Source organism: Triturus cristatus, chromosome 12 (genome assembly GCF_964204655.1).
Source record: "Triturus cristatus chromosome 12, aTriCri1.1, whole genome shotgun sequence".
NCBI lineage: Eukaryota > Metazoa > Chordata > Amphibia > Caudata > Salamandridae > Triturus > Triturus cristatus.
This window is the reverse complement of record NC_140595.1, coordinates 612,217,431-612,241,572: the sequence shown is the minus strand read 5'-3', so window position 1 is coordinate 612,241,572 and position 24,142 is coordinate 612,217,431. Positions and strand designations below refer to the sequence as shown.

The 24,142-nt window shown below is 48.6% G+C and overlaps 1 protein-coding gene across 4 annotated transcripts in view; it reads right to left on the bottom strand.

The window, feature by feature from the left end:
- The window catches only part of FANCA (FA complementation group A), a 1,007,136-nt gene that overhangs the window by 139,469 nt on the left and 843,525 nt on the right, over nucleotides 1-24,142 (bottom strand). For all 4 annotated transcript variants that reach the window (XM_085637706.1, XM_085637704.1, XM_085637705.1 and 1 more), the window contains exon 37: nucleotides 5,048-5,189. In XM_085637706.1, the coding sequence (XP_085493832.1) occupies nucleotides 5,048-5,189 (142 nt within the window). The remainder of the gene's footprint in view (nucleotides 1-5,047; nucleotides 5,190-24,142) is intronic.

The window sequence follows — 24,142 nt, the reverse complement described above, 5'->3', positions numbered from 1 at the left end:
CCTGAAAATCCTCGCTGTGGTCTTTTGGGAGGTGATCCGCGAAGATGAGGATGGAATCCCACAAGGCGCGATCGTACCTTCCTAGGAGGGCTGTGGTGCTGGCTGCTTTCATGGACGTAGCTGCCGTATTGCATACCTTGCGTCCAGACGAGTCCAATCTTTTACTCTCCTTATCAGGGGGAGAAGTAGCAGATGGTGATGTGGCATGGGATTTTCGTGCGGCTAATAACACCACTGAATCAGGTGGAGGGTTGGCATGTTAAAAAAGTGGATCGTGCTCGGGTGGACGGTATTTCTTCTGGAGCCTGGAGGGTGCTGATTTTGCTGGAGTAAGGAACAACTCCATGGCTGGTTCAAGAAGACCCGGCACTAGCGGGAGCAAGGGTCGTGAGGCCGTGCATTGGTGAAGAGTTTCGAATATCACCGAAGTCGATGGAGTGGGGACCACCATAGATATGTTCAATTTTGCTACGCCTCAAACCAGAGCCTCCTGAAAGGTGTTGATGTCATCAATCGGTGGGGATCGTGGTTGAGGAGAGTCCTACAAGGTCGGAGAGTATCCTCTGGTGGAAGAGGACGTATCTCTCTGGCAATGATGGTAGGAACGTGATCTTGACCTGCGATGAGATCGGTGATGCGACCTTGAATGGTGTGATGCAGTAGAGGAATGCGAGTGCCAATGGTGAGATCGAAGGCGTGTCCTTGATTGAGACCTCCTAGGTGCTGGTGTAACAGGAACCTGAGGTACCACTGGAGGTGGAATGACAGGTGTCGGTATAGCTGGCAGAGGTGAAAGTTGAGATGCCAGTTTTGGAGGAGAAGCAGGGAGTCCTGGAAGCGGGGGTGCTGGTGGAGCCGATGAATCCGGTTGAGGAGATATCGGGATGAGAGAAGAGGGTATCTCTACCACAGATGGAGATCTGGAGTGAGAATCTAATGAAGAGTAGATTCTCCTTCTCTTGGATTGTCGCTGTCTCCTCGACATCGAGGATCTTCTTGACATCGACCTCCATCATCGTCAACTGGTTTTCGACGACGATCTGCTCCTCGACGTCAACATACGCTGGCTCCTGATTTCGACTGGCTTCTCGACATCGACCACTCTCGTCGTCGCTTGGCTCTCGACGTCCACTGCCCACTTCTTGGTGACGGCGAGTAGGAATCCCTCGATGTCGATGCATGTCTCGACGTCGGGTGTCGGTGCAAGGTAGTTCTCGACGTTGCACTTGTGGTTCTTGACGGAAGAGTTACTTACCTTCGGTAACGATATATTTGGTAGAGACACAGTCTAGCCGCAGATTCCTTAACTTAGAATATCTCCCCAGGCATCAGACTGGATCTGGCAAATCTTTTTTCTCCAGCAATACCTCTGCACGCTGGGAGGAGGTGCCGCTCGGCTCCGTCCTGATGTCGCCCACGGATGTGACGTCAATGGAGTCATATAAGCCCCTCCCGGCGTGCTGACGTCAGTTTTCTACAGGAAACTTTTCCACGCCACAACGCGGATCCATGACAAAAACTGCGATAGCATTGGAACAGTGTGTGTTAAAAAAGAGAAAAATCATTTATAACGAGAAACAAAAGTAAGTTGAAAAAGCACCCAGTACCAGGAAGGACTGGAGGGAGCTCACAGAGCCCGTGCTGCAAGCAGGGGCCGAACAAAGCGTCAAGCTGTGCCCCACTTCGAGGGGGTTATGGCTGCGGCACAAAAAACACGACAAGGCAGACACAGCGTGTCACCACGGGAGGGAGGTTAAAAGAACCACAATATTGAAGGAACATGTTGCCAGACAGGTGACTAGAAGTGAACGACCTCCAGAAAGGTCACTACACACACCCTCCAGTGATCGAAGGACTGTAACACCAAAGAGAATCCAACCCAACCGACTGCCATAGAAAGAAGGAAGCACAGGCGTAGGCGGTGGGAGGGAATTAAAAACAGAAGAACTCCACGTATAAGGGACACCGGTGGAGCAACATGAGAAGACAGTGGAAAACAGAGACCTTAACCACCTAAAAAACGTGGATGGAGCGGATAGCCGAAGGGCTCGAAAGTCGAACAGCACCACTAGCTCCAAAAGAAGGCGCGAGAACATGCCACCAACCAAACACTAGGACAGAGGGGAGGCCGAAGGGCCCCACGCAGAACAACACACCATACCCCAGAGTGAGGTACGAGAGCACACTTCCCGAAGACCAAGGCCACCAGAAAGAGGGAGGCTAGGTGAAAAGACACCATATGAAAAGGTCTTCGCAGAGTGGGGAGGATGGGCGGGCGTTAAGGAATCTGCGGCTAGACTTTCTCTACCAGATATATCGTTACCGAAGGTAAGTAACTCTTCCATCTGATAGAGACATCTAGCCGCAGATTCCTTAACTTAGAATAGATACGAAAGACATACCCCATAGGAGGAGGGTCTGCGAAACAACCACCAAGTTCCAGGAGAACATATTCGTCAACTGCTGACGAAAAATGGTGGAAACCACAATGCCAGGACAACAGGCATCAGATCCATGACCCACCTTAAGGAGTGTGAACAAGGGATGGTAAAGACACCAAATCCGACGAGGGGCGGTGTGAGACCTCTCTCGCCCAGACACAGACGAAAGGAAAACAGAATTCGAAAGTTGAGCATTGGGTTAGAAGCGTGCCCCAGAAGTCAAAAGTGGGCATATCCCGGTCTGGGTGTGCAGGGAGCCTCCCGACCCACAAAAACCAAAACAGCGTGTCAGGCAGACAGATGCGAACCTGCTACAGGAAATTGCACCAGGCCCCTTGCAAAGGCTGCTAGATAAAACAGCGGCTAGGGGAAACAGCGGCAGGGGCCAGTGGCGAGAGTATAGAAGAAGAAGACAAGCAGGGCAGCAAACCTAGAGGGCGGAATTGCCCCTACGTGACCAGAGGGACCAATAATACGTGTACAGACCCTTCCATGCCCCGCGAGGGAAAACACCCAGCAAAACCCAACTGTGGAGCCCAAACAGATCCACCAGACACAACGAGAAACAACTCAGGATCATAAAGCGCTGGCCGTAGCACCAAGAAGAGGGGGAAGATTTGAACTGCACTAGGTGAAGAGAGGACTAACAAACATTGCGGGGAGCGAGACAAGACTCCAACAACAATTGAAAAAAAACAAGGGTGAACCCACGCTAACAGACTCACCAATCAAGTAGAAACTAGACATGAACAGCACATTGGAGATGATCCTAAAAAAGCTAGCGGATGTTCACGACCTGGCCAAGACCACAAAACTGACCACAGACGCAATCCAGCTAGAGTTGGCAGCAGAGAGGGCAGACATGCACGCAGCGAACAATAGACTTACAGCGGCAGAGCAGAGAATAAGTGACATCGAGGATGCGGACCAGCATGTAAACAAGGATCTAAAGTCCTTAACCAAGGCTACAGCAGCACTCCAGAAACAAACGGCGGAGTTGGAAGACCGAAACAGAAGGGGGAACATAAGAATCCTAGGCGTACCGGAGGGCGAAGAAGATAAAGCAGGGTCTTGCCTGTCCTTCATCGAGGAAATGATACCAAAAATCACAAACCTCAAATTTGACCAACCCTTTGAGCTGGACAGAGCTTATAGAGTTCCTATATTCAGGTCCGCAACAAAGTCGGGGACTCGTCCAATAATATGCAAGCCGCTAAGAGCACAACACACAGAAGCCATTTTCAGTTTCGCACGGAAAAACCAACATATCGCGTGGAATGGGCAGAAGATAATACTCACGCAGGACTACTCCAAACCAACAGTGGACATTAGGAAGGGCTTCCTGTCCCTACGTGACAAGATTAGGAAGAAAAACATCCTGTTCTCATTCACAGGCCCAACAAGATTCCGGATAAGCGACAATGGGCGAACACATATCTTCGAGGACCCGAGAGAACTAGGCAGATACCTGGGCGGTCTAGTAGCACAAGAAATGGAGGCCTCCCAAGCAGGCACCAGCAAGAGAAGAGCTTCACCGGAGCTGAGGGTGGAGTGAGAGAGCAGTAAACCCTCGTAGCGAAACACTAGCAACGTACTGTAATAGCAACCTTATCTACCTCACAAGCTAAGTAAACATGAACTTATATATCTACTGCAACAAAACCCTAATAACGAGCTGTAAGAGCAACCTCATCTACCTCAAAATCAAGTAATCTTGTACAAGCATACCTTACTACCTCAAGGCACCACACAGGGCACAGACTGCACAAGTAACAGCAAGTCACTCCATAACCCAGCCTTAACGTCTCACTCCTTTAACGGTCCAGAACAAGGCAACCAACGTCAGCCAGCTGAGGAGCCCCACAACCTAAATCCCACGACCAGCTAACACTGGACTGGAGCTTGATTGGAGACTGGTTGACTGAAAGGTAATTGCCCAACAAAGCCTCTTTGGCCCCTGTGACTCACTTTGTGCCAGTTAGTTTACAACTTTATAAAGGTTTTGAAAAGGTTGCAAATTTTGACCACGAGTGTGTTCCATTACAATGAATTATCGCCTTGAATGAAAAGCAGTGATTTATTGTTCCTTTGAAAATTTACATCACCGAAACACTCCTGTGGATTTTTGTCACTATGGTGTCTTTTTGAAGTTAAAAATACAACTTTTTTTTATAAATTGGTGTCAAGATTTTTATTGAGTCCTGTTTCTTTCTTATTCAACTGTTATGGTATAATAACGCTTTACACACATTCCTTTGATGAAGCCTGACTGCTCAGTGGCACGGCTACCAAGGGTTGAGCTAAGGTTTTTCAAATGAATGTAACTGGACCCAGTACAGGTAGGTAGAGAGTTTGGTGAGGTCTCACAAATACACCATATGCTTAACTGCTTTCCTCACAAAAAGAAAGGCTAAAGACAGTATACTTGGGGAAAAGACACTAGTCTCAGGAAAATTTAATGGAAGTCTAATCATCTCACTGCCTTCTAAGAAGGCAGAAACTGGGTCCAAAGGCATGCAATACCATTTTATCACTATGGTCGGCACTAGGCCATCAGACAGCCAAAGTTTTACATTCGCAAACTACCAGTCTCTGAACCAAATTACCTCATCAGCGCTGCTCCCATGTCTCCTCAGACAGTCCCCAAACTTTTCTTGGGAGGGTCCCCTCCGAAAACTGAAATATACGAAGGCTGCATAACTCCAAGCAGGGTCAGAGGGCATAAACACGTCTCTTGTAGAAAGGGAACTACAAAAGAAAAGAATTTGCATTAGCATGAGGACAGAATGAATAATATAGGACAGAATGAGTTAAGATTAATTTTATTGCAGGGATCTTGGCAATTATAGAATTACCCCCCAATCCCACTCAAATAAATAAATACATTAAAATTGTAGCCTCTCACACCACCTCCTACCCCAGTAACCTTGGGCCGATTCACAGAACTAATCTGAAACAAAATCCTAAATTTACTACTTTAGTTATTCACAGAAGGCATTTAGTAGTAGTAAAGTTAGGACTACTAACTTTACGATTACTAAATGCCTTCTGCTACATTTCCAATATTGAGACATATCCAACAATAACATTATGGCTGATGTTTGGTTATCAATGATGGAGAGTATTGGTGATAAATAAGAGTCAGCTGGTCTTAAAGTGCCAGAATGCGGGAAAGAATACGGTGTGGACTGATGCTGACATTGCAGCCTGGCAGATGTACAGCACTGGAATTCCCCTAACTAATGCCATAGAGGTGATTTTGGGATCATGTGGAATGAGCCTGAGTGCCCTCCACAGGCTCCTTGTTGGCTAAGGCATAGCACAACTCAATACAGAGGATTATCCAACTAGGGAGCGTTTGCTTTTGGACAGTAATTCCCTTCTTAGCACCTGCAAATCTATTGAAGAGTTGGTCGTTCACCATCGTGAGGCACATCATCTTATCTCCATCTGGAGATAAAAGCACTCCCTAGGGTGTTGAAAAGGTGCTGCACTCAGTCGTGCTAAACTGGAAGTAAGTAGGTAAGGTGCTTTAAAACAGGAACCTGAATCCTCATTCGGGGGAAGCAGAGGACACGGGTAGGTGCGACAACCAGATAGCACTCAGACACCGTGAGTACTAAATACCTGGTGCAGTTACAACATATGTGATCCTCCGGTTTGGATCCTCCTTATTTATCTTACCTACTTACTTCCAGTTTAGCACGACTGAGCGCGGCACCTCTGCCACACCCTAGGGAGTACTTTTAGCTCCATTTGAAGGTAGGATTATGTGCCTTACGGGGTATAAGAGAGTAATGGAAACACAGCCACCCTCCTGTTTTTAATACTGGGACCATTTTTAACACTGTGACCACTTATGAGATAGCAGCATGCATTATGGTGATCTCTCTTGTGTGTATATAACAGTTGATGGCTATACTGGCAATCTAGACTATTTGCACAGTGGCATCCCATTTATGAAAGCTTGTGCCACTTACACAATGACATTTCCTTTTCTCATACTGCATGCCATGTATTATTGTGATCTGCAGCAATTTTGTTGTACGGGGGTACCAGCCTCTGATTCTTTAGACTGGGAACATCGCTGAAAGAAATTCTAAATGCAAGCTATTCTCACAGATTGGCTCTTCACCCTATCTATTTTTATGTTGTGTGTGTCTTGTATATGTCTTTACATGTCTGGACGCCACTCCAACACCAAACAAACATTTTGGACCACAGTAATGGGCATCCTGGTCAATAAGATGCTCATATGCCAGGAACATGATAATTCTGTCTCCTTTTTCTCTCCAGTCGGGTTGGAAAGCCAACATCAACAAGCATTGGCATGGCCAATAGGTCTCGCTTTTGGGACCTTATAAGTATTTAGTTATGCAGCACAATATCCTTAGTGCAACAACACCAACTGTTGCATGGCTAAACACTTATAAGGTCCCAAAGGCGAGACCTATTGGCTATGTCAATGCTTGTTTGTTTGTTGTAATTTACTAACATTTCCACTGGAGCTCTTCATAAAAGTTGCAGATTTTCACGAATATTCAAAAGCGTAATTATGTGTAAATGTTTAACACAAGTGTGCTTGTCCCAACACTTGCTTTCCCACAGGAAAAATGTTTTTCAACCGGTTCTAGATTAGGAATGGGCCATGATCATATTTATGAATAGCAACAAGCAGTGGCCATAAAATGGGGCAGTTGCTGCAGGCCTTTTCACCAGAGAGATAAGCGGCAGCATTGAGGAATCCTGTGTAAGTGACACGTGCTGCTCAAATTACAGTTTGCAAATGCTGCCTGAGATATCCTGCCAGATCTGTGCTGGTTTCCAGGTGCTATGACATGCAGCTTCCTATTTAAACATTCTCTAACCTCATCCGGGGGGGAGGGGGTGGGGGGGGGGGATGAAGGGGCTATGGGGCACCCAGCTCTGGAAGCAGATGAAAAGATGCAAAAAAGCAATGGCAAAGCCAATAGGTTGCGCCTTAGGGTGAGCTATTGTCTTTAGCAGTCGGGTGGGTGTGAGTAACGGAATCCAGTCTTACAGCTGGGTAATAGTCACAAGGTGTGGAATCTGCAGTTAGAAGTATCCATCAGAAGACGTTGTTAAGGAGCAGGAGATCCAGAAGGAATCGGAGAACCCGGTATTCCTTGGCGACCATGAAGTAAAGATAGAATAATCTCTTGTCATTCTCCAAAGGCATCAGTTCTATAGCCCTTTGTTTGACTGGGCTAGAACCTCAGCATCTAAAATCGAAGCATGAGCTACAGCGCACTTCCTTACGGGGAGTAGGTGATCAAGGGGTAAGGACAGAGGGGAGAGCAGGGATCTTGCAAATTAAGTGGAGCTCCCGGAGATCAATCATGGTAGTCTCCCAAATGTTGGTGAAATGGTAGACTCGTCTATGGGAAGCAGGTGATAAGTGTGGTTTGAAGCAGCAGATCCAGCAGAAGACAGGGGAGACAGGAGTTGCTGCTGATGCTATTGGCTTCCCCAAGGTCCATGCTTGCCTCAAAATAACCAGTAGACCTGGTGTGAGCACTGTTGCAGCTGAATAGGTTGCCACTGCTTTGAAGGTGGTCCCTTGGAGAATATTCAGAAATGCTGGTACTGTTGGCAGAATTGTTCTGAAAGTGTTTGAGGGAAGTTAGCTTTCTAGCTGAACAAAGGCATGTCGGTTAAAGCCGCTGGACATCCCTCGAAAAGCTTAAAGAACACATCCAGGCATGCCATTGCAGGCTGACCACCATGGCCATGGATCAAACCATTTTATATGCAGACTCCAGGCCACATTTGAGGATCTGCTTGGAAGCATCGAAACCATTGCTCACCAAAATTACAGAAGGGATTCTTCATATGATGAAGAAGGCTAATAGCTATCTTTCCCATAATGGTTAGACAACCATCTGAGAAGGCACGCTGCATTGTCATTCAAAGATGTGGAACTGACGGACATAAAAACATTACAGCCCATGGAATCAAGCCTTTTCGATGCACAATCCAGAGGAGGGTTGGAAATACATTACAATATTGATTAGCTGTTGAATCTTGGACCACCAGACTCTCCAGTAATGAATGTGTTCATCAGAAGTGAAGATTAGAAAGCACTGGCCTATAGGTCCGTCCAATCTGCCTGTGAACTGCCAGTCCTGAGAAGCCAAACAGGCTCCAACAGTGCTTTAATGAATGGCAGCAGAGGTTTAGGAGCCACCGAAGAGAGATGCAGGATTTCTGTCAACATGTTGGATTTTGGCTCAGCAGTCAGGGCAACCCTAGCATCTCTGCTGCCTCCTTTAACTCACGGATAAAAAAAAAACTTTCCTTGAAGTATCGCCCAAGGGGTAAAAAATGCCCCCTTTTGAGATGTGTCAAGGCTATTGGTATTTTGCACATTTAGATAAAGGCCAACATCTATGTGATGGTCAGATAGGTAGTTAGACTCTGAATTATCTTCCTTTATGGACCCTTAATTTGTATTGGGCATGTCCAAGTCATTGATGTCTGATCTGAAGAGTGCCTTCATCACATCATATATTTGGTCCCCTGGAAGGTGTTGAAACTTCATCATCAAAGGATGCTCAAACTTTTCCTTTTGCCACTTGAAAAATGTCTGCTGACCTCAAGGGCTGATGTGGCACAGTAATCAGCTCCTAAGCTGGCACCAGATGAAGCTGTGGACAGTGCAGTAGGGATGGCATCTTAGTAGACAAGGAGTTCCTTAAAAGTGGCACCAAGGATGCAGCCTGTGGAGGCACAGTATAGGGTGGCACTGGGGTCTGAGCCAGCAGAGTTGCCACAGCTGCAGGACTGAGCCCTTCATAGTGGAATGGCTCAGAGAGTTACTGCACCAGATTGAGATGTGGACAGCGCAGAAGGCAACAGGAGTAGCATCTTAGTAGACAAGGTCTTCCTTAAAAGTAGCACCAAATATAAAGTCTGTGGAGGCATGAGTCAGGTGGCGCCGGGGTTTCAGCCGTCAGAATTGCCACAGCCGCAGAATTGGGCTCTCCATAGTGGAATGGCTGAGAGAATTGCGGCACCCTCTTGTACAAGAGGTCGGTGGGAGGAATTGTAAACTCAGTTTCATCTTCTGCTCTTACAATGAAGAGATCTATGTCGAGGAACTCCACTGCAGAGTCTCCTCAAGATTTTGCTTGCAGGACCATTCTGAGACTCAGCAATGAAAGAGAACATCTCCTTCCTGTGGCATTTCTTGGGGGAGGATCCCTTGGAGATAGCGCCCTTTCAGGAGATGTACTTTGATTAGAGTAAAGGAACCTCTTTTGAGTGTCTTGCATGCACCTACCAAGAATAATCTGGCTTTCTGCTTCCTGTTGGTCTTTAGATGCCTGGAAGAAAAGGGGCATGCCGAAGGAGGATGGTCAGATGTCACATACCACATACAGATGTTGTGAATCCAACAATAAAACCGTCTTTAGATGCCTGGAAGAAAAGGGGCATGCCGAAGGAGGATGGTCAGATGTCACATACCACATACAGATGTTGTGAATCCAACAATAAAACCTTCTCGCCACACCTTAGGCAGGGGTCATGTCCAGAGATGTTATGAGGTGACAACTGAACTAGCAGATGAAGGCTATTGTCTGAGAAAACACACACCCTAACTGTGCAACGATAACAAGTGGATGCCAAATTTGACACTTTTATGGTGGCGGAAGATACATTCTCAGAACCAGAACTAACAGGACAAAGATGGCCATCTAAAATGACAGTTAACTGGGTTCGGCCTTGATTTTCTGTAGAACTTATTGGCTGGGATGGATGACTGAAACAGGATCAGCAGTACCTCCAGTGTAAGAGGATAAGGCACATGTGAATGATCTTTAAATGCAGGAGCTGCACAGCACCACCATACTACAGATGACTCAGTGGCATTTAACTTTGTTGAAGATGAAGGCAAGCGTAGAGGGAATGTTATCATTTGGGTTTGGGAGGAGCTAGGAGGAATCATGAAACTCCTGAACTTGTCAGCAATGAGGTCCACCTTCCTTGAAAGGGGTACAGCCAGGGACACTCAAGAAAATTCCTAAGCAGGAAGCTGATACTGAGAGGCTCTTGAGAGACCATAACCCACGCTTGCCCCTAGTAAACTGATGCCAAGCCCTGCCTCACCAAGATGTGGACGAGGCAGTATGGTGGAAGGTCTTGTAATATTGGGTGGGTTATGGTTTAAGTGTCAGCTTTACCTTCCAACACGACAGCAACTGCTGAATGCCCCAAGAGACAGTCGCTGCCTGTTTCCTGTGTTTTTTGGGCAGTTGATGAGTATAAACAGTAAGGGAGAACAGCCTCTTTCATTCTTGTGACAGTTTTCCATTCACTGCCCGGGTGATACCCTCCCTCTCAGCAATCATATTACCCCCCGCTGAAGTAGGAATTACATCCTAACTCAGGTGCTAGTTGAGGAGTCACTGGAATACATTGTGGTTTAATCCCGTTACCTGTATCAAGGGAGAGAGGCTTGCTCGGCCTCTCGATGCAAAAGGTCTGCAGCACAGCACCCACATTGAGAACTATACTTTACACTGAGGCAGGGAGCTGGGCTTGATGCAATAGTATCCAGAGCTAGAGAGAGTTTGGTCCCTATAGGGCAGTTAGCCTCTTGGTACTTGGCATCACTTCCCTCGCTAATCAGTGCCACCACAAGCAGGTAATTCGGAATAGAGGAAAGATGACCTGTGACCTGGTGCATTCACCTTTCCCGGGGTTACTTGTACCATTTACGTAGGTCTGTGGAGTAATACCTATACTCTTATCCTTGTACTTATTTCTAAGTATGAAATTCAAATGCTACTGCAGGATTGGTTAACCCCTTCGCTGCGGCGGAAATAGCGCCGCAGCGCTGGGGAGTGCGGGGGGGGCAGCGCGGTGGCGCGGTGCTCATGACTGAGCCACTCCGTCATGAGCCACGGTTGGGCTGTGCTCATGACGGAGTGGTTCCGTCATGACTCCGCCCACAGCGCTAATCGCCCGCACAGGCGGGGAATTAGCGGCGCGTGGGCGGCGCGGCCGCCAACGGCCGCAGCATGACGGAACCACTCCGTCATGAGCACACGGCAACCGTGGCTCATGACGGCGTGGTTCCGTCATGAGCACGGAAGTAGTTAACCCCCTACCCTGCATGCAAATGGGCATTTCTGAAAGGTCCTCGTAGTGATTGTACCACATTCAGAGCAAGCATGCACTAGATGACTTTTCCCCAGGCAAGAGAGACAGAAGTTGTGTAGGCCAGCTGAAGAATGAAGAGAAATGAGGAATACAAATAAAAAACATTGAACATTTAAAAAAAAAAGAAGCTTCAGGCCAGGGCAAGACATATGAAATCATTGAGCACATTAAAAACAAGTTCCAACCCACACTGTCCAGCAGCAAAAAGGGAACTGGCAGTGTTATACAAACATACAAGAAAGAGAAAATGTGCTCCATATGAGGTTTTCTGTGCAGTACCAGTGGGCAAAGCTTTGTTAAACAACTTTTGAAGCAGGTCGAGTCCCATCTACATTAAAAGTGGGAATGAACCGTGAAGTGGGGTGAAAGACAAGTGATCTTTCTGGTAGATAATCTGCAGACTCCTCCCATTTTCAATATTCTCAGGCACCAGACTAGTTCTGGAAAAGCTGTCATGGCTTGCCTCCACTTGTTGGTGGCGTTCAGCTTCTTCTTGGCTTTGGATACTATCCTAGGCATGATGAAACCGGAATCATATAGATGACACCCCAGCACCTGAGGACAGTTCCACATCTATTATTTTCACACCCTAAGAGACTAAACACAATTAACTGTTATGCAGTGTATGAAATCTAACTTGAGGCCTTAATTTCGTGGTATCTAGGACCACTGTTCAAAACAGCGAAGCGGGTGGCTTAGATGAGGAATCTGCAGTTAGACTAGAGTATTAACCAAAAAAGCCTCTACTGAAATGAAGGTAAGTAACTTGTTCTTATTGTGGGTACTTCTACCTGCAGGTTCATCACATTATGATCCAATATCACAACAATACCTATCCAAAGTGGAGGGTCTGAGGAGATGGTCACACCAGAAAGTCCTGTTGCATAGATCTTGTGAAATGGGCATCCCTGCAGACTTCAGAGTCTAAAGAATCGTGTTTGGTGAAAGTGTGGATCAAAGCCCATGTTACAGCAATGCATTTCTGAAACAGGAACTCCTCATGAAAATACTAAAGAAGTTGCTTTCACCCTGCGGTATGGGTTCTGAAACCTTTTGGAGGATTATTAAGACAAGGGCATAACATATCGTAATACATCTGCACAGCATCCTATTTTGACAGTTTTGCCTTTCTTTGCACCTACACAACCTTTACATAGCTGATCGGCAGAGTGGAATCCCAGTGTCCTCTCTGCGTAACAGCTGACACCCTATGAGGATCCAAACAGTGGAGTCTCTCCTCTTCCTTAGTGGGATGAGGTGGAGGATGAAAAGTAGGGTGATAGACTGACTCTCGAGGAGCAGTGTCACTACTTTAAGAATTCATGTAAAAGATACTTATCTTCTGTAACGCTCTTTCTGGTGGATACTATAACTACCTGCACATTCCTCGTGTTTTGAATATCCCAGGCGCCAGTCTGGAACTGGAAAATCTTCAATAGCTCCCCCACGCTGGTAGGGTCGTCAGTTCCATCTCGGCACTGCACATGACCCCCTCGTGACGTCACTGTAGCCATGAAGTGCTCCCATCAGTGTGATGATGTCAGAGACCATCCATTCTTTTGAACAAGCCTTAGGGTGATCTGATGACACTAACGTCCATAAGATAGGCACAGTTTTCTGTAGTATGTTGAAGCCACATCAAGTGAACATGTGATATAGCCAGCCATGCAATAGGGAAGTGGGTGGATCGGTGAGGAATATGAAGGTAGATATAAATTCCACCAAAAATAGCGATACCAAAGGTAAGTAACTTTTCCTTTTGTTGGATACTTCTATCTAAAGATTTCTCACCTTCTGAATATATTCCCTTAGCGCCCCCCCCCCATCAGGAGGTGGGTGCATGGTTGGTTAAACCAATAAATCCTGAAGCACTGGGCGAGTGAAGTGACCTCTCCCAATTCCAGAGTCCAAACAATAATGCTTTGCAAAGGTGTGGTGGTACACCCAAGTTGCTGCTTTATAAATGTCTGCAACGGGCATGCCTCTCACCAGCGTACAAAAGGAAGACTTGCCCCAGATCGAATGAGCATGGATGCCCTCTGGTGACTCCTTCTGTGCCATGGAATAGCAAAGCTTAGTATACAGCATTATCCACCTCAGCATGTCCTCTTATGCACTGCCTCTTTCTTCATCTTTCCAAAGTATTCCACAAAGATTTGGTCGCCCAGTCTGAATTCACTGCTGCTTTTTTACATAGATGTTGCTGCTCTCTTGGAGTCCAGATGGTGACGTTTTTCTTCCTCCTTCATAGGATAAGGAGGAGGGTGGAGTGCTTGAAGGGTTATGGATTGGGCCAGGTGGCAGAGGGTAACCACCTTTGGCAGGAAGGCAGTCTGGTTCTCACCACAAACGTGTCTGGAAAAAAAGGAAGTAAATGGAGACTTCACAGATAAGATTTGTGCTTCACTAACACGTATTACTGATGTAATAGCGATCAGAAAGATCATCTTAAAAGGTAGTATTCTTAAAGGGCAACTGAGCAACAGTTCCAACAAGGAACACATAAGGAATATAAGAACAATGTTGTGGTGCCATTGGGGCATAATGAATGTAAATAAGAGAAACTTGTTTGTGAGACCCTTGAAGAATCTGATAACAATGGGTGACTTAAAGAGGGACAGCTGATCAGGTAAGAATAGATAAGATGATACATAACCTTTAACAGTGCTCACCGCGCATCTTAGTTGGGCCAGCGAAAGGGCAAATTGTAGAATGTCAGATCAACGGACCTGTAGAAGATATATGGAGTTTTCACAACACCAAATGCCGAAATTGATCCATCTGCTTGAATAGACTGTCTTGGTGGATTGTCTTCATGAGTATAATAAAACATCCACCACTTCTGGATACAAGGTAAAAGCCCTCAGGTTGCCCCGTTTAATATCCAGGCATGCAGGTGTAGCCTCTGGAGGCTGTGGTTAAGAACCTGCCCCTCTGACTGCGAGAGGAGGTCTACCCTGTAAGTAAGACAGAGCAGAGGGTACAGGAAGAAGTGAATTAGGTCTGCATACCACACCCTACGTGGCCAATCAGGGGCAATTAGGATTACTTGGGCCCAGTCAAGATGAATCTTCTGCAACACACAGGGAATCTAAGCTATGGGAGGAAACTCGTAATGAAGAGGAAAGTTCAACCTCAAGCGAAATGCATCCTTCTATGCTCCCTGCATCAGATAGTGGAAGTCACAGAATTTCTGGCAGTGAGCATTCTCGTGGGTAGCAAAGAGGTCGATCTGAGGAATTCTTCACAGCTGGAAATTGTCATGCATTACCTCTGGATGAAAACGCCACAAGTGGTCGACAAGATGACGCCGGCTCAGATTGTCCTCTCACAAAGTTGAGCATTCCATCCAGGTGGTTTCCTACCAGGCAGATCTGATGGTCCTGAATCCAGGACCTGAGCCACAGAACTTATCGGCGGAGGAGATGCAACCCTACTCCCCCTTATTTGATGATGTACCTCACTGTGGTTCTGTTGTCTGTCAAGATCTAGACCAACTCACAGCAAATGGAAGGGAGCAACGCCTTGAGTGCCAGACGTATGGCTCATAAATCTAACAGACTGTTGTACAATATCTGTTCCTCTGGAGACCTGAGGCATCTGATCTCCAATCCTCCAGATGGGCTTCCCACCCAAGAGAGCGGCTTCTGCCATCACTGTTGTCACCAGAGGGAGAGAGTTGGACAACTTTTGTTTCGTACGTTTGCTGTTCACACTCCACCAACATAGATCCGCTGCAGTGTCGCTGGAGATTTTGATACAACTTTGGAGGTGTCGGTTGTGTTGGAACCACTGCCTGTGAAGGCACCACTGGAGGGCCCTCATGTGCCAGAGTGCATGTGTGAACTATAGAATGCAGGAGGCTATCAGACCGAGCAGACATACGACCATGGAATGATTGCTCCATTCTGAAACATTGGGATCACAGCCTTGAGCTCTCTGTGGTGGAGGTAAGGCTTGAGCCAATGTGTTGTCCATTATTGCCCCCGTGAACAGGATGCACTGAGAAGTCACCAGATGAGGCGTGAGGTTTGTTGATTGAAAATCCCAGTTCGAACAATGGCGTGGTTGTCACCTGCAAATGGCGTGCACCATCTCTGGAGAGCTGGCCTTGATGAGCTAGTTATTCAGGTAAACAAATACTGGGATTCCCACCAGTCTGAGATGGGCCACAAGCACCGCAGTCACCTTTGGTAAGACGCGAGGGGCAGAAGTGAGATCAAATGGAAGAACAACAAACTGGTAGTGTTCAGATCAGACTGTGAAAAGTCAAGATGCTTCCTATGTGACTACAGGAAAGGGATAGGGAAGTAGCCATCGAGCAGGTCAATAGACACCATATAGTCTTCCGCTTCCAGCTCAAGTAGAACCTGAGCTAGGGACAGCATTTTGAACATTTCCATTTGAGGAACCAGGTCAGAATTCACAGGTGTAGGAACGGACGGAGGCCTCCACCCTTTTGGGGGATCAGGAAGCACAGAAAGTAGCACTCCTGACCCAGTTCCTCCTTTCAAACCAACTCTATTGCACCTTGAGGAGCAAAGACTCAACCTCTTGTAGAAGGACCAGCAGATGTTCTGGCAGGAGCATATCCGGACAGGGAGAGAAAGCAAGGGGTGGGGGTGTTTGTTGGAAAGATAGGGCATACCCCACTTCCCAATTTGCAACACCCAAAAGGTCTGAAGTTATGAACTTCCAAGCTTGTGCAAAGGAGGATACCTGTCCTCCAACGTACTATAGCTGGCCTTGATGAGCCAGTCATCACGGTAAAAGAATACTGGGATTCCCGCCAGTCTGAGATGGGCCACAAGCACCGCAGTCACCTTTGGTAAGACACGAGGGGCAGAAGTGAGATCAAATGGAAGAACAACAAACTGGTAGTGTTCAGATCAGACTGTGAAAAGTCAAGATGCTTCCTATGTGACTACAGGAAAGGGATATGGAAGTAGCCATCGAGCAGGTCAACAGACACCATATGGTCTTCCGCTTCCAGCTCAAGCAGAACCTGAGCTAGGGACAGCATTTTGAACTTTTCCATTTGAGGAACCAGGTCAGAATTCACAGGTGTAAGAACGGACAGAGGCCTCCATCCTTTTGGGGGATCAGGAAGCACAGAAAGTAGCACTCCTAACCCAGTTCCTGCTTTCAAACCAACTCTATTGCACCTTGAGAAGCAAAGACTCAACCTCTTGTAGAAGGACCAGCAGATGGTCTGGCAGGAGCATATCTGGACAGGGAGAGAAAGCAGGGGATTGGGGTGTTTGTTGGAAAGAAAGGGCATACCCCCCCTTCCCAATTTGCAACACTCAAAGGTCTGAAGTTATGACCTTCCAAACTTGTGCAAAGTAGTATAACAGTCCTCCAACGTACTATGTGTGTTCAGGGAAGGCAGAACTCAGGCTGTTTCCCTGCGATGGCTGGGGAAGACGAAGAGGAGGAGGAGGTGGAAAGCAGGATAGCTTGTGTTCGACCTTTGCCTAATCCCCTATATTGTTTGTAGAGGGGGTTTGCCTGCTGTTGCTACTGTTGGTGAGCTGTGAACCGTTGATGGCCTCGAAATGAAAAGCCCCTTCTGAAGCCACAAAACTTTCAAAACTGACGTTAGTCTCTAGGTTGTGTTTGGAGACCAAGAGATCTGGTTGTGGCTTTACTATCTTTAAACCGCAGCAAAATGGGTGTCCCCATGGCTCTTGCTACTCAATCTGTTATATTCAGGCCCCACTATATCACTTGCTTTGCAGCAGCCTGACCCTCTCAGATGAGCTCTGGGAAATGTTAGCGTAGATCACTGGAAAGTGTGGGGGTCACCACCTGTGCAGAATCTAATACAACATGTACTTATCTACCAAGAAGACAGGTGGCATTTATAGATTTGAGGGCCATATTCTCAGCAGAAACATTTTCTTCAAAAATTGCTACAGCTTCTTTGTTTTCCTGTCAGATGGTGTGGAGGGAATAGGAGCCTGCTGCACTTTTAAAGGAGCAAGTTCTTTGGAGATGGATGAGCCAATAAGAAGCTGGGATCTTCCAGGTTTGGGTTATATCACCAGGCATTCTGCCTTGAGACAGAGGTGGATGTTGTTGGTTTGTCCGATACGGCCATCAGTGCCTCATTTAATGGAAATAAGGGTTCCTCTGTGTGGGAGATGGAATGCAGGACCTCACTGAGAATGCTAGATTTGACCACTGTGAATGGGAGCTACAGATATAACACGTTTTCTGCCCTGCTGATTACTGTGAGATAGGAGATCACCTCCGGTAGAGGAATGCCCGTTAGTAACAGTAGTTCTCATCCAGTGAGGTATCGAGGCCAGTGGCAGCCTTCAATCCTGCAAAGTCTGTATCTAGTGATTCTTCCCTTTCATTATCTGCACTAGGGTCTTCTTGAGGGTTCACCTCCCCATAGAAATAGCCACCTTCTACTAAGAGCTGCTCAGCCTCCCTTCTGGAGTGGTGGGGCACCAATGGAGGCGGAAATAGCAGTGGCATTGACTGTGACATTGAGTTGGGGTAGGTGGCATCGTATGTGATGTCATCAAGATGTTTGTGTATGGGTCAGAGGACGAGGAACGCTGGATGACAAAGGAAGGTGGCGCCAGTCTGGACTTCGATTCTGCTGCATAGTCTGATTCTGATTGGCCCATAACACAGCAGGCAACAGCAGGAAGGGCACGGAGTTGGAGGACATCGGCAAACTTCCTAAGAAGTATGCCATTGGAACAAAGGGGCCTGCAGGAACACCAGATGGAATCATGGTCCTGCAGGAATACCCTTGAATATCCAGGAAACTTGCTGTATCTGTAAAACTGGCACAAAGGGGAAGCCAGCCCAAGAACCACTGTTCTGTCCCTGTTTGAATTATTCAAGGGCCAAAGTCACTTTTTCACAAAAGAAGAGAGAGCCATAAAAGGGCATGTCCCTTAAATTAGATGAGACATCCCCCGAGAACCCTATAGAGGGGAGCCAGGCATGTCGCCTTATGGCCATTTAGGAGCCCACAGAGCATGGTGCCGAGTCCAGTGTCAAGCCCAGTCTCAGAATTTGCTTGGTTGCTTCCAGCCCATCGCCGACGACCTCAGCAAAGTTGTCTCTAAGATAGTCCGGGAGACTACGGACAACCATCTGTGCCCTGGCCCACAATGCATAGGAGAACTTGGTCAAAAGGCAAGCTGCATTATGGACTCTAAGGCTAGTTTTACAGAGAACACCACTCTTCTCCACAGTGCCTATATTTTTTTAATTCTAGGTCAGGAAGTGCATTGGGAAAGAAGCACAAGTTACTACTTGTGTAACGATATATCTGTAAGAGACATTAGTTAGTGATAGATTCCTTACCTTAGAATATTCCCCAGGCGTCAGTCTGGATCCGGAAAGTCTTGAGAGTAAGAAGACGTAAGGGACAGTTATGAAGGGGCTCAAAGGGAGCGCATATCAGAAAAGTCAAGACAAGATTCAAGTCCCACAGAGGCATTATGAAGGGCACAGGTGGGAAAGTATGTGTAATGCCCTTAAGAAAACGGTTAACAACTGGGGACTTACCTGGGTATATATATTACTCTAGACCCGGAGGCCCGCTACGAGCGGAACTTGCTACCCCCCCTCCAGCGCTTGAAGGAGGACGTTGCGCGTTGGCGGCGTCTTCCGCTTTCGCCGCTTGGCCGAGCGGCCTTGTTTAAGATGATGTCCTTGCCGCGCTTTCTGTACGCGCTCCAGAACACTATGGACTTGGTTCCGGCGCGCTATTTCCGTGAGGTGGAGAGCCTGCAGCGGCGCCTGTTCTGGGACGGGAGGCCGCGTATTGCTCTGGCTAAATTGACGCTCCCGTGGTACGATGGGGGGGTTGCCCTCCCGGACATTAAACGGTATTACTGGGCCTCCCAGCTAGCTGCAATTAATCATGGCCTTTACGGGCCCGCCTTGAACCCGGCATTTGAAATGGACAAGATGCTCCTGCCCGGTGGAGATTACAATCGTGCGCTCTACTCTGGCGCGCCCGACTCCCGTCTGACGGGACCGACGCGTGTCATGGTGCGTGTCTGGCACGCGGCTAATGCAGCTATGGGGTGGAAGGACCGTTTGACCCGGGCGTCACCGCTATATGCGTCTGAGAGGTTGGGCTCCCTGTGGACATCGAAGGGCTTCGAGAAGTGGGACACGATCGGAATCAGCACAGTGGGAGATCTCTGGACGAGGGGGGGATTCAAAACTTTTGAGACGCTGCAGACGGAGTTTCAGCTGCAAGGCAGTGAGTACTTTCGGTACTTACAAGTCCGCCACGCGCTGGGCTCCGTCTTCCCGGATGTCGCGTCCATTCCGGAGTCTTCCCCCCTGGAGGACCGAGTGCTGGATGGCCATGTCCCAGACAGCACGATCTCCCTTATATATAAAAAACTGATCAACGACAGATCGTGCCTGCTGACTAGTCTCCGCGAGGCCTGGGTTGCCGACGGGTTGGAACTGGACGACGAGGACTGGATCTCCGCGGTGGCCTCTCCGAAGGAGGTGGCCATCCCGGCTCGCCTTCGCTTCGTCCAGCTTAAGATCCTCCACCGGGTTTACGTGACGGAGCCAAGGCTTATACGTATGGGCTTTGCTGGTGACGGATTGTGTAAGCGTGGCTGTGGTGCTTTGGCAACTTTCATGCATATTCTGTGGGAGTGCCCAAAGGTGGAGCGATTCTGGCGTGGTGTGCATGAGGTCCTGCGTGTGGTTACGCGTGTCGCGCTGTTGCCTGAAGCGAGGAGATGCTTGCTGAATGTGTGGGAACCAAATGACTATTCGGTCCCGCAGAAGCGGTGGGTGACTCTGGGATACATGATAGTTAAGCGTGACATTGCTCAATTGTGGGGATCCCAGAGGCCCCCGGCGGTGTTGGCCTGGAAAGAACATATGGATTGGTGTATGTTTCGTGAAAAGGTGGTGTATGTTGCGAGGGGTAAGCCTGGGGCGTGGGTGAAAATCTGGGGCCCCTGGAACGCCTATCGCGGGGGTATTTGCGAGCCGCCACTGCTACCGGCTGCCTCACCAGCTCCGTCCCCCTGACCGACCCCCTCCCTCAGCCGTGGGCATGTGGTTCCCCAGTCCCTGATCTATTCCCATCCCCCTCTTCAGAGTTTGGCTGCTGGTTGGGATCCCCCACTTAAGGAGCACGTGCCGTCACTTTGGATGATGGGTTGCCTTGCGGGTGTGGTTTTTTGTGTTGTTCTGTTTTGATAAAAGGAAACCGTATTGTGGGCTTGGAGTTATGTGGCCTGCGCTATTGATATCTCCTGATTTACCAATCTGCACCGCCAAGAGACTCTTACTGTATGTATGTCATATGCTTCTGCCACTCTAGCGGCCGGCCGGATGGTTGTAGGCCCATACTTGTAAAAAAAAATTTTTAAAAATGCAATAAACGGTTTCAAAAAAAAAAAAAAAAAAAAAAAAAACAACTGGGGACTTAAAAAGAGAAGGCTGATCTGGAAGCCGTAGAAAGGCAGAGATGGCCGAAAGATAACCGTTCAGAGTGCCCAGAGCAGAGCCCTGCTGGGCCAAAGAGAGAAGGAACAGAAGAACCTCAGAAAGAGGGGCAGAAAGGGGATCCACAGTCTTAGCTGTGCACCATGCCAGAAATCTGTACCACCTACAGGCGTACACCGTTTTAGTCGAGGGACGCCTGGCAGCCAGGATGACATCACAGACTTCGGGAGGAAGATCGAAAGGTGTCAACTGTCGCGGCTCAATCTCCAAGCATGGAGATGAAGGCTGGACAGGTTCGGGTGGAGGACCGTCCCCTGCTGCTGCGACAGAAGATCCTCCCGAAGAGGCAGACGGATCGGGGGATCGATGCTCATACTGAGTAGCTCGGAATACCATACTCTTCGAGCCCAGTCCGGAGCCACAAGAATAACTTGGGCCCGGTCGCGCCTGATCTTCTTCAGCACTCTGGGCAGAAGTGGTATAGGCGGAAAGGCGTACAACAGACTACAGCTCCACTCGAGACTTAAAACGTCTCCGAGCGAGTGCCGCCTTGGAAATTCCAACGCGCAGAACCTGTAGCGTTCTCTTCGGTGGCGAAAATATCTAACTAAGGCTCTCACCATCGCAGAAAGAGACCTTGTGCCACGTCCAAGTTCAGATGCCACTCGTGATCCACCATGCACCGGCGGCTGAGTTCGTCCGCCCTGGCGTTCAGAGAACCTGCCAGGTGTTGAACCACCAAGGTAATGCCTTGATGTCCCAGCCACGTCCAGAGGCGCAGAGCCTCCTGAAATAGGGTCCACGACCCCACCATGTCCTGTTTGTCGCAATACCACATGGCGGTGGTGTTGTCCGTGAACACCTGCACTACACTTACCCGGACAGAGGGAAGGAATGCCTTCAGTGCAAGCCGGAACGCCCGCAGCTCCAGAAGGTTGATATGGAGCCGGGACTCCGCCGCAGACCAGAGGCCTCTGATCTCCGCCTCTCCCATGTGGCCTCCCCAACCCAGGAGGGACGTGTCCGTCACTACCGTGTGCTCCGGTTGGGGAAGGGAGAGGGATCTGCCATTGATCCAATCATGATTCGTGAGCCACCACTGCAATTGTTGTGCAGTGCCCTCCGAGATCTGGACATGATCGGACAGGTTGCCCTGATGCTGCGCCCACTGGAACTTCCAACGAGTGCAGAATGCCGCCGCAAGAGCGATATTTGGGTTGCCCAAACGTCGCTCAGTGTCCGGAGTACTGCAAACTCTTCACTGGCTGCCGGTTGCGCGGCGTATTGAGTTTAAGGTGCTGTGCCTGGCCTTTAAAATTTTGAAAGGTTTGGCTCCACCGATTCTCATGAATCTTCTTACTCCGTATATCCCTTCTCGCTCTTTGAGATCGTTGGGCCAGAACTTAGCTGTTGTTCCCCGTTTTCTGTTGAACAGGACTGGAGGCCGCTCCTTTCGAGTAGTAGCCGCAAAGCTCTGGAACGCTCTTCCTCATGACACCCGTGCTTTGGAAGACTTAACCAGGTTCAGAGGTGTCATCAAAACGTTTCTTTTTAATAAAATTAACTAAATCTGCTGCATTTCGTGTTGTTGTGTTCACCTTACCTGGCGCCAGGACGCCCCTTGGCTGGGGCAGCTGTGCGCGGTACAAAAACCAGTAACATAACATAACATAACACTTCAGGTCCCACTTCAGGTCCCACTGCAGAGCCCGCATATGCCATCTGGCATGCGGTACTAGCAGGATGCAGGAGGCCATCAGGCCCAGAAGCCGGAGGGTCATCCTGACTGAAACCCGGGATAGAGTCTGAAAGAGCGGAACCATAGCCTGAATATCCCGGACTCGCTGTTCGGGAGGATAAACCCGAAACAGCGTCGAATCCAGAACCGCTCCGATGAAAGGGAGCTTCTGCGAGGGACTCAGGTGCAACTTCGGCACATTGATGGAGAACCCCAGCAGATGCAGGAGGTCCGCCGTAGTCTGGAGGTGGGAGACAACTACCTGGGGCGAACCCGCCTTCAACAGCCAGTCGTCGAGGTAGGGGAAGACTGACACCCCTGACCTGCGCAGATGAGCTGCAACCACTGCCATCACCTTTGTGAACACCCGAGGGGCGCTGGTAAGGCCGAAGGGGAGCATGGCAAACTGAAAATACTCCTGGCCTACTGTGAACCGCAGGTAACGCCGGTAGGGCGTGAATGTGAAAATAAGCATCCTGCAAGTCCAACGCTACCATCCAGGGTCCAGGGCAGACAGGACCTGAGCCAGAGTCAGCATCTTGAACTTTGTAGTGAATGAGCCACTTTTGTGGTCTGACACCCAATGATGACCCTCGACCACCACCATTTTGTACTGACTTAAGTGTGTTATGTTACCCTAGCCTTAATGTAGGATGGGTTTGCATATGCCTGCTTCTCTTCTGTCCTGTAATCTTGCTGTCTTTTAGTGGAATAGTCTTGCCAAGAATAGAAGCTATGGGATGTTGAGGTGCAGTGTTGTGGGTGGTGGTGCACACATGTGCTCAATGTTGGATACTGAGGGATTAAGTGTTTAATGTTATTTGGGTTAGGTGAATTATGACTTTGACCTATTGGCTTTGATGTGGTCTAATGTCATTCTGATTTCTGACTTTACCTTGCTTTATGGCAGTGCTGACTTTTGCCTTTGACATGTTCTCATGTCATCTTTCATCTTGCTTTGGGCCTTTCTGTGTGCATGGCTTCGTTGTGTTTGAATTTGTATTAAAAAGGGGAGCCTAGGGGGGCGTGGCTTGCAGCCGAGGAAGATGGCCGCAACCTAGTGCGGCTCCGGAGCCCAGCGCCCGATCCCGCAACAATCCGGCACTGATCCTGGCCGAAAACCGGCGAAAACTGAACGGCAGAACCCCCTGACCGCCCGAAGCCCCGAGTGAGCGAGGGGTGCGCTGTGGCGATACATCTGGTCCAAAGGCTGCCTCGAGGCTGGCAACGGGCCTAAGCGCAGAGGAGGCGCCGGGGCCTCGAGTGGCGGCCACCCGATCCTGGGAAGCCTGAGGGGGCGTGGCCAAGAGCCCGC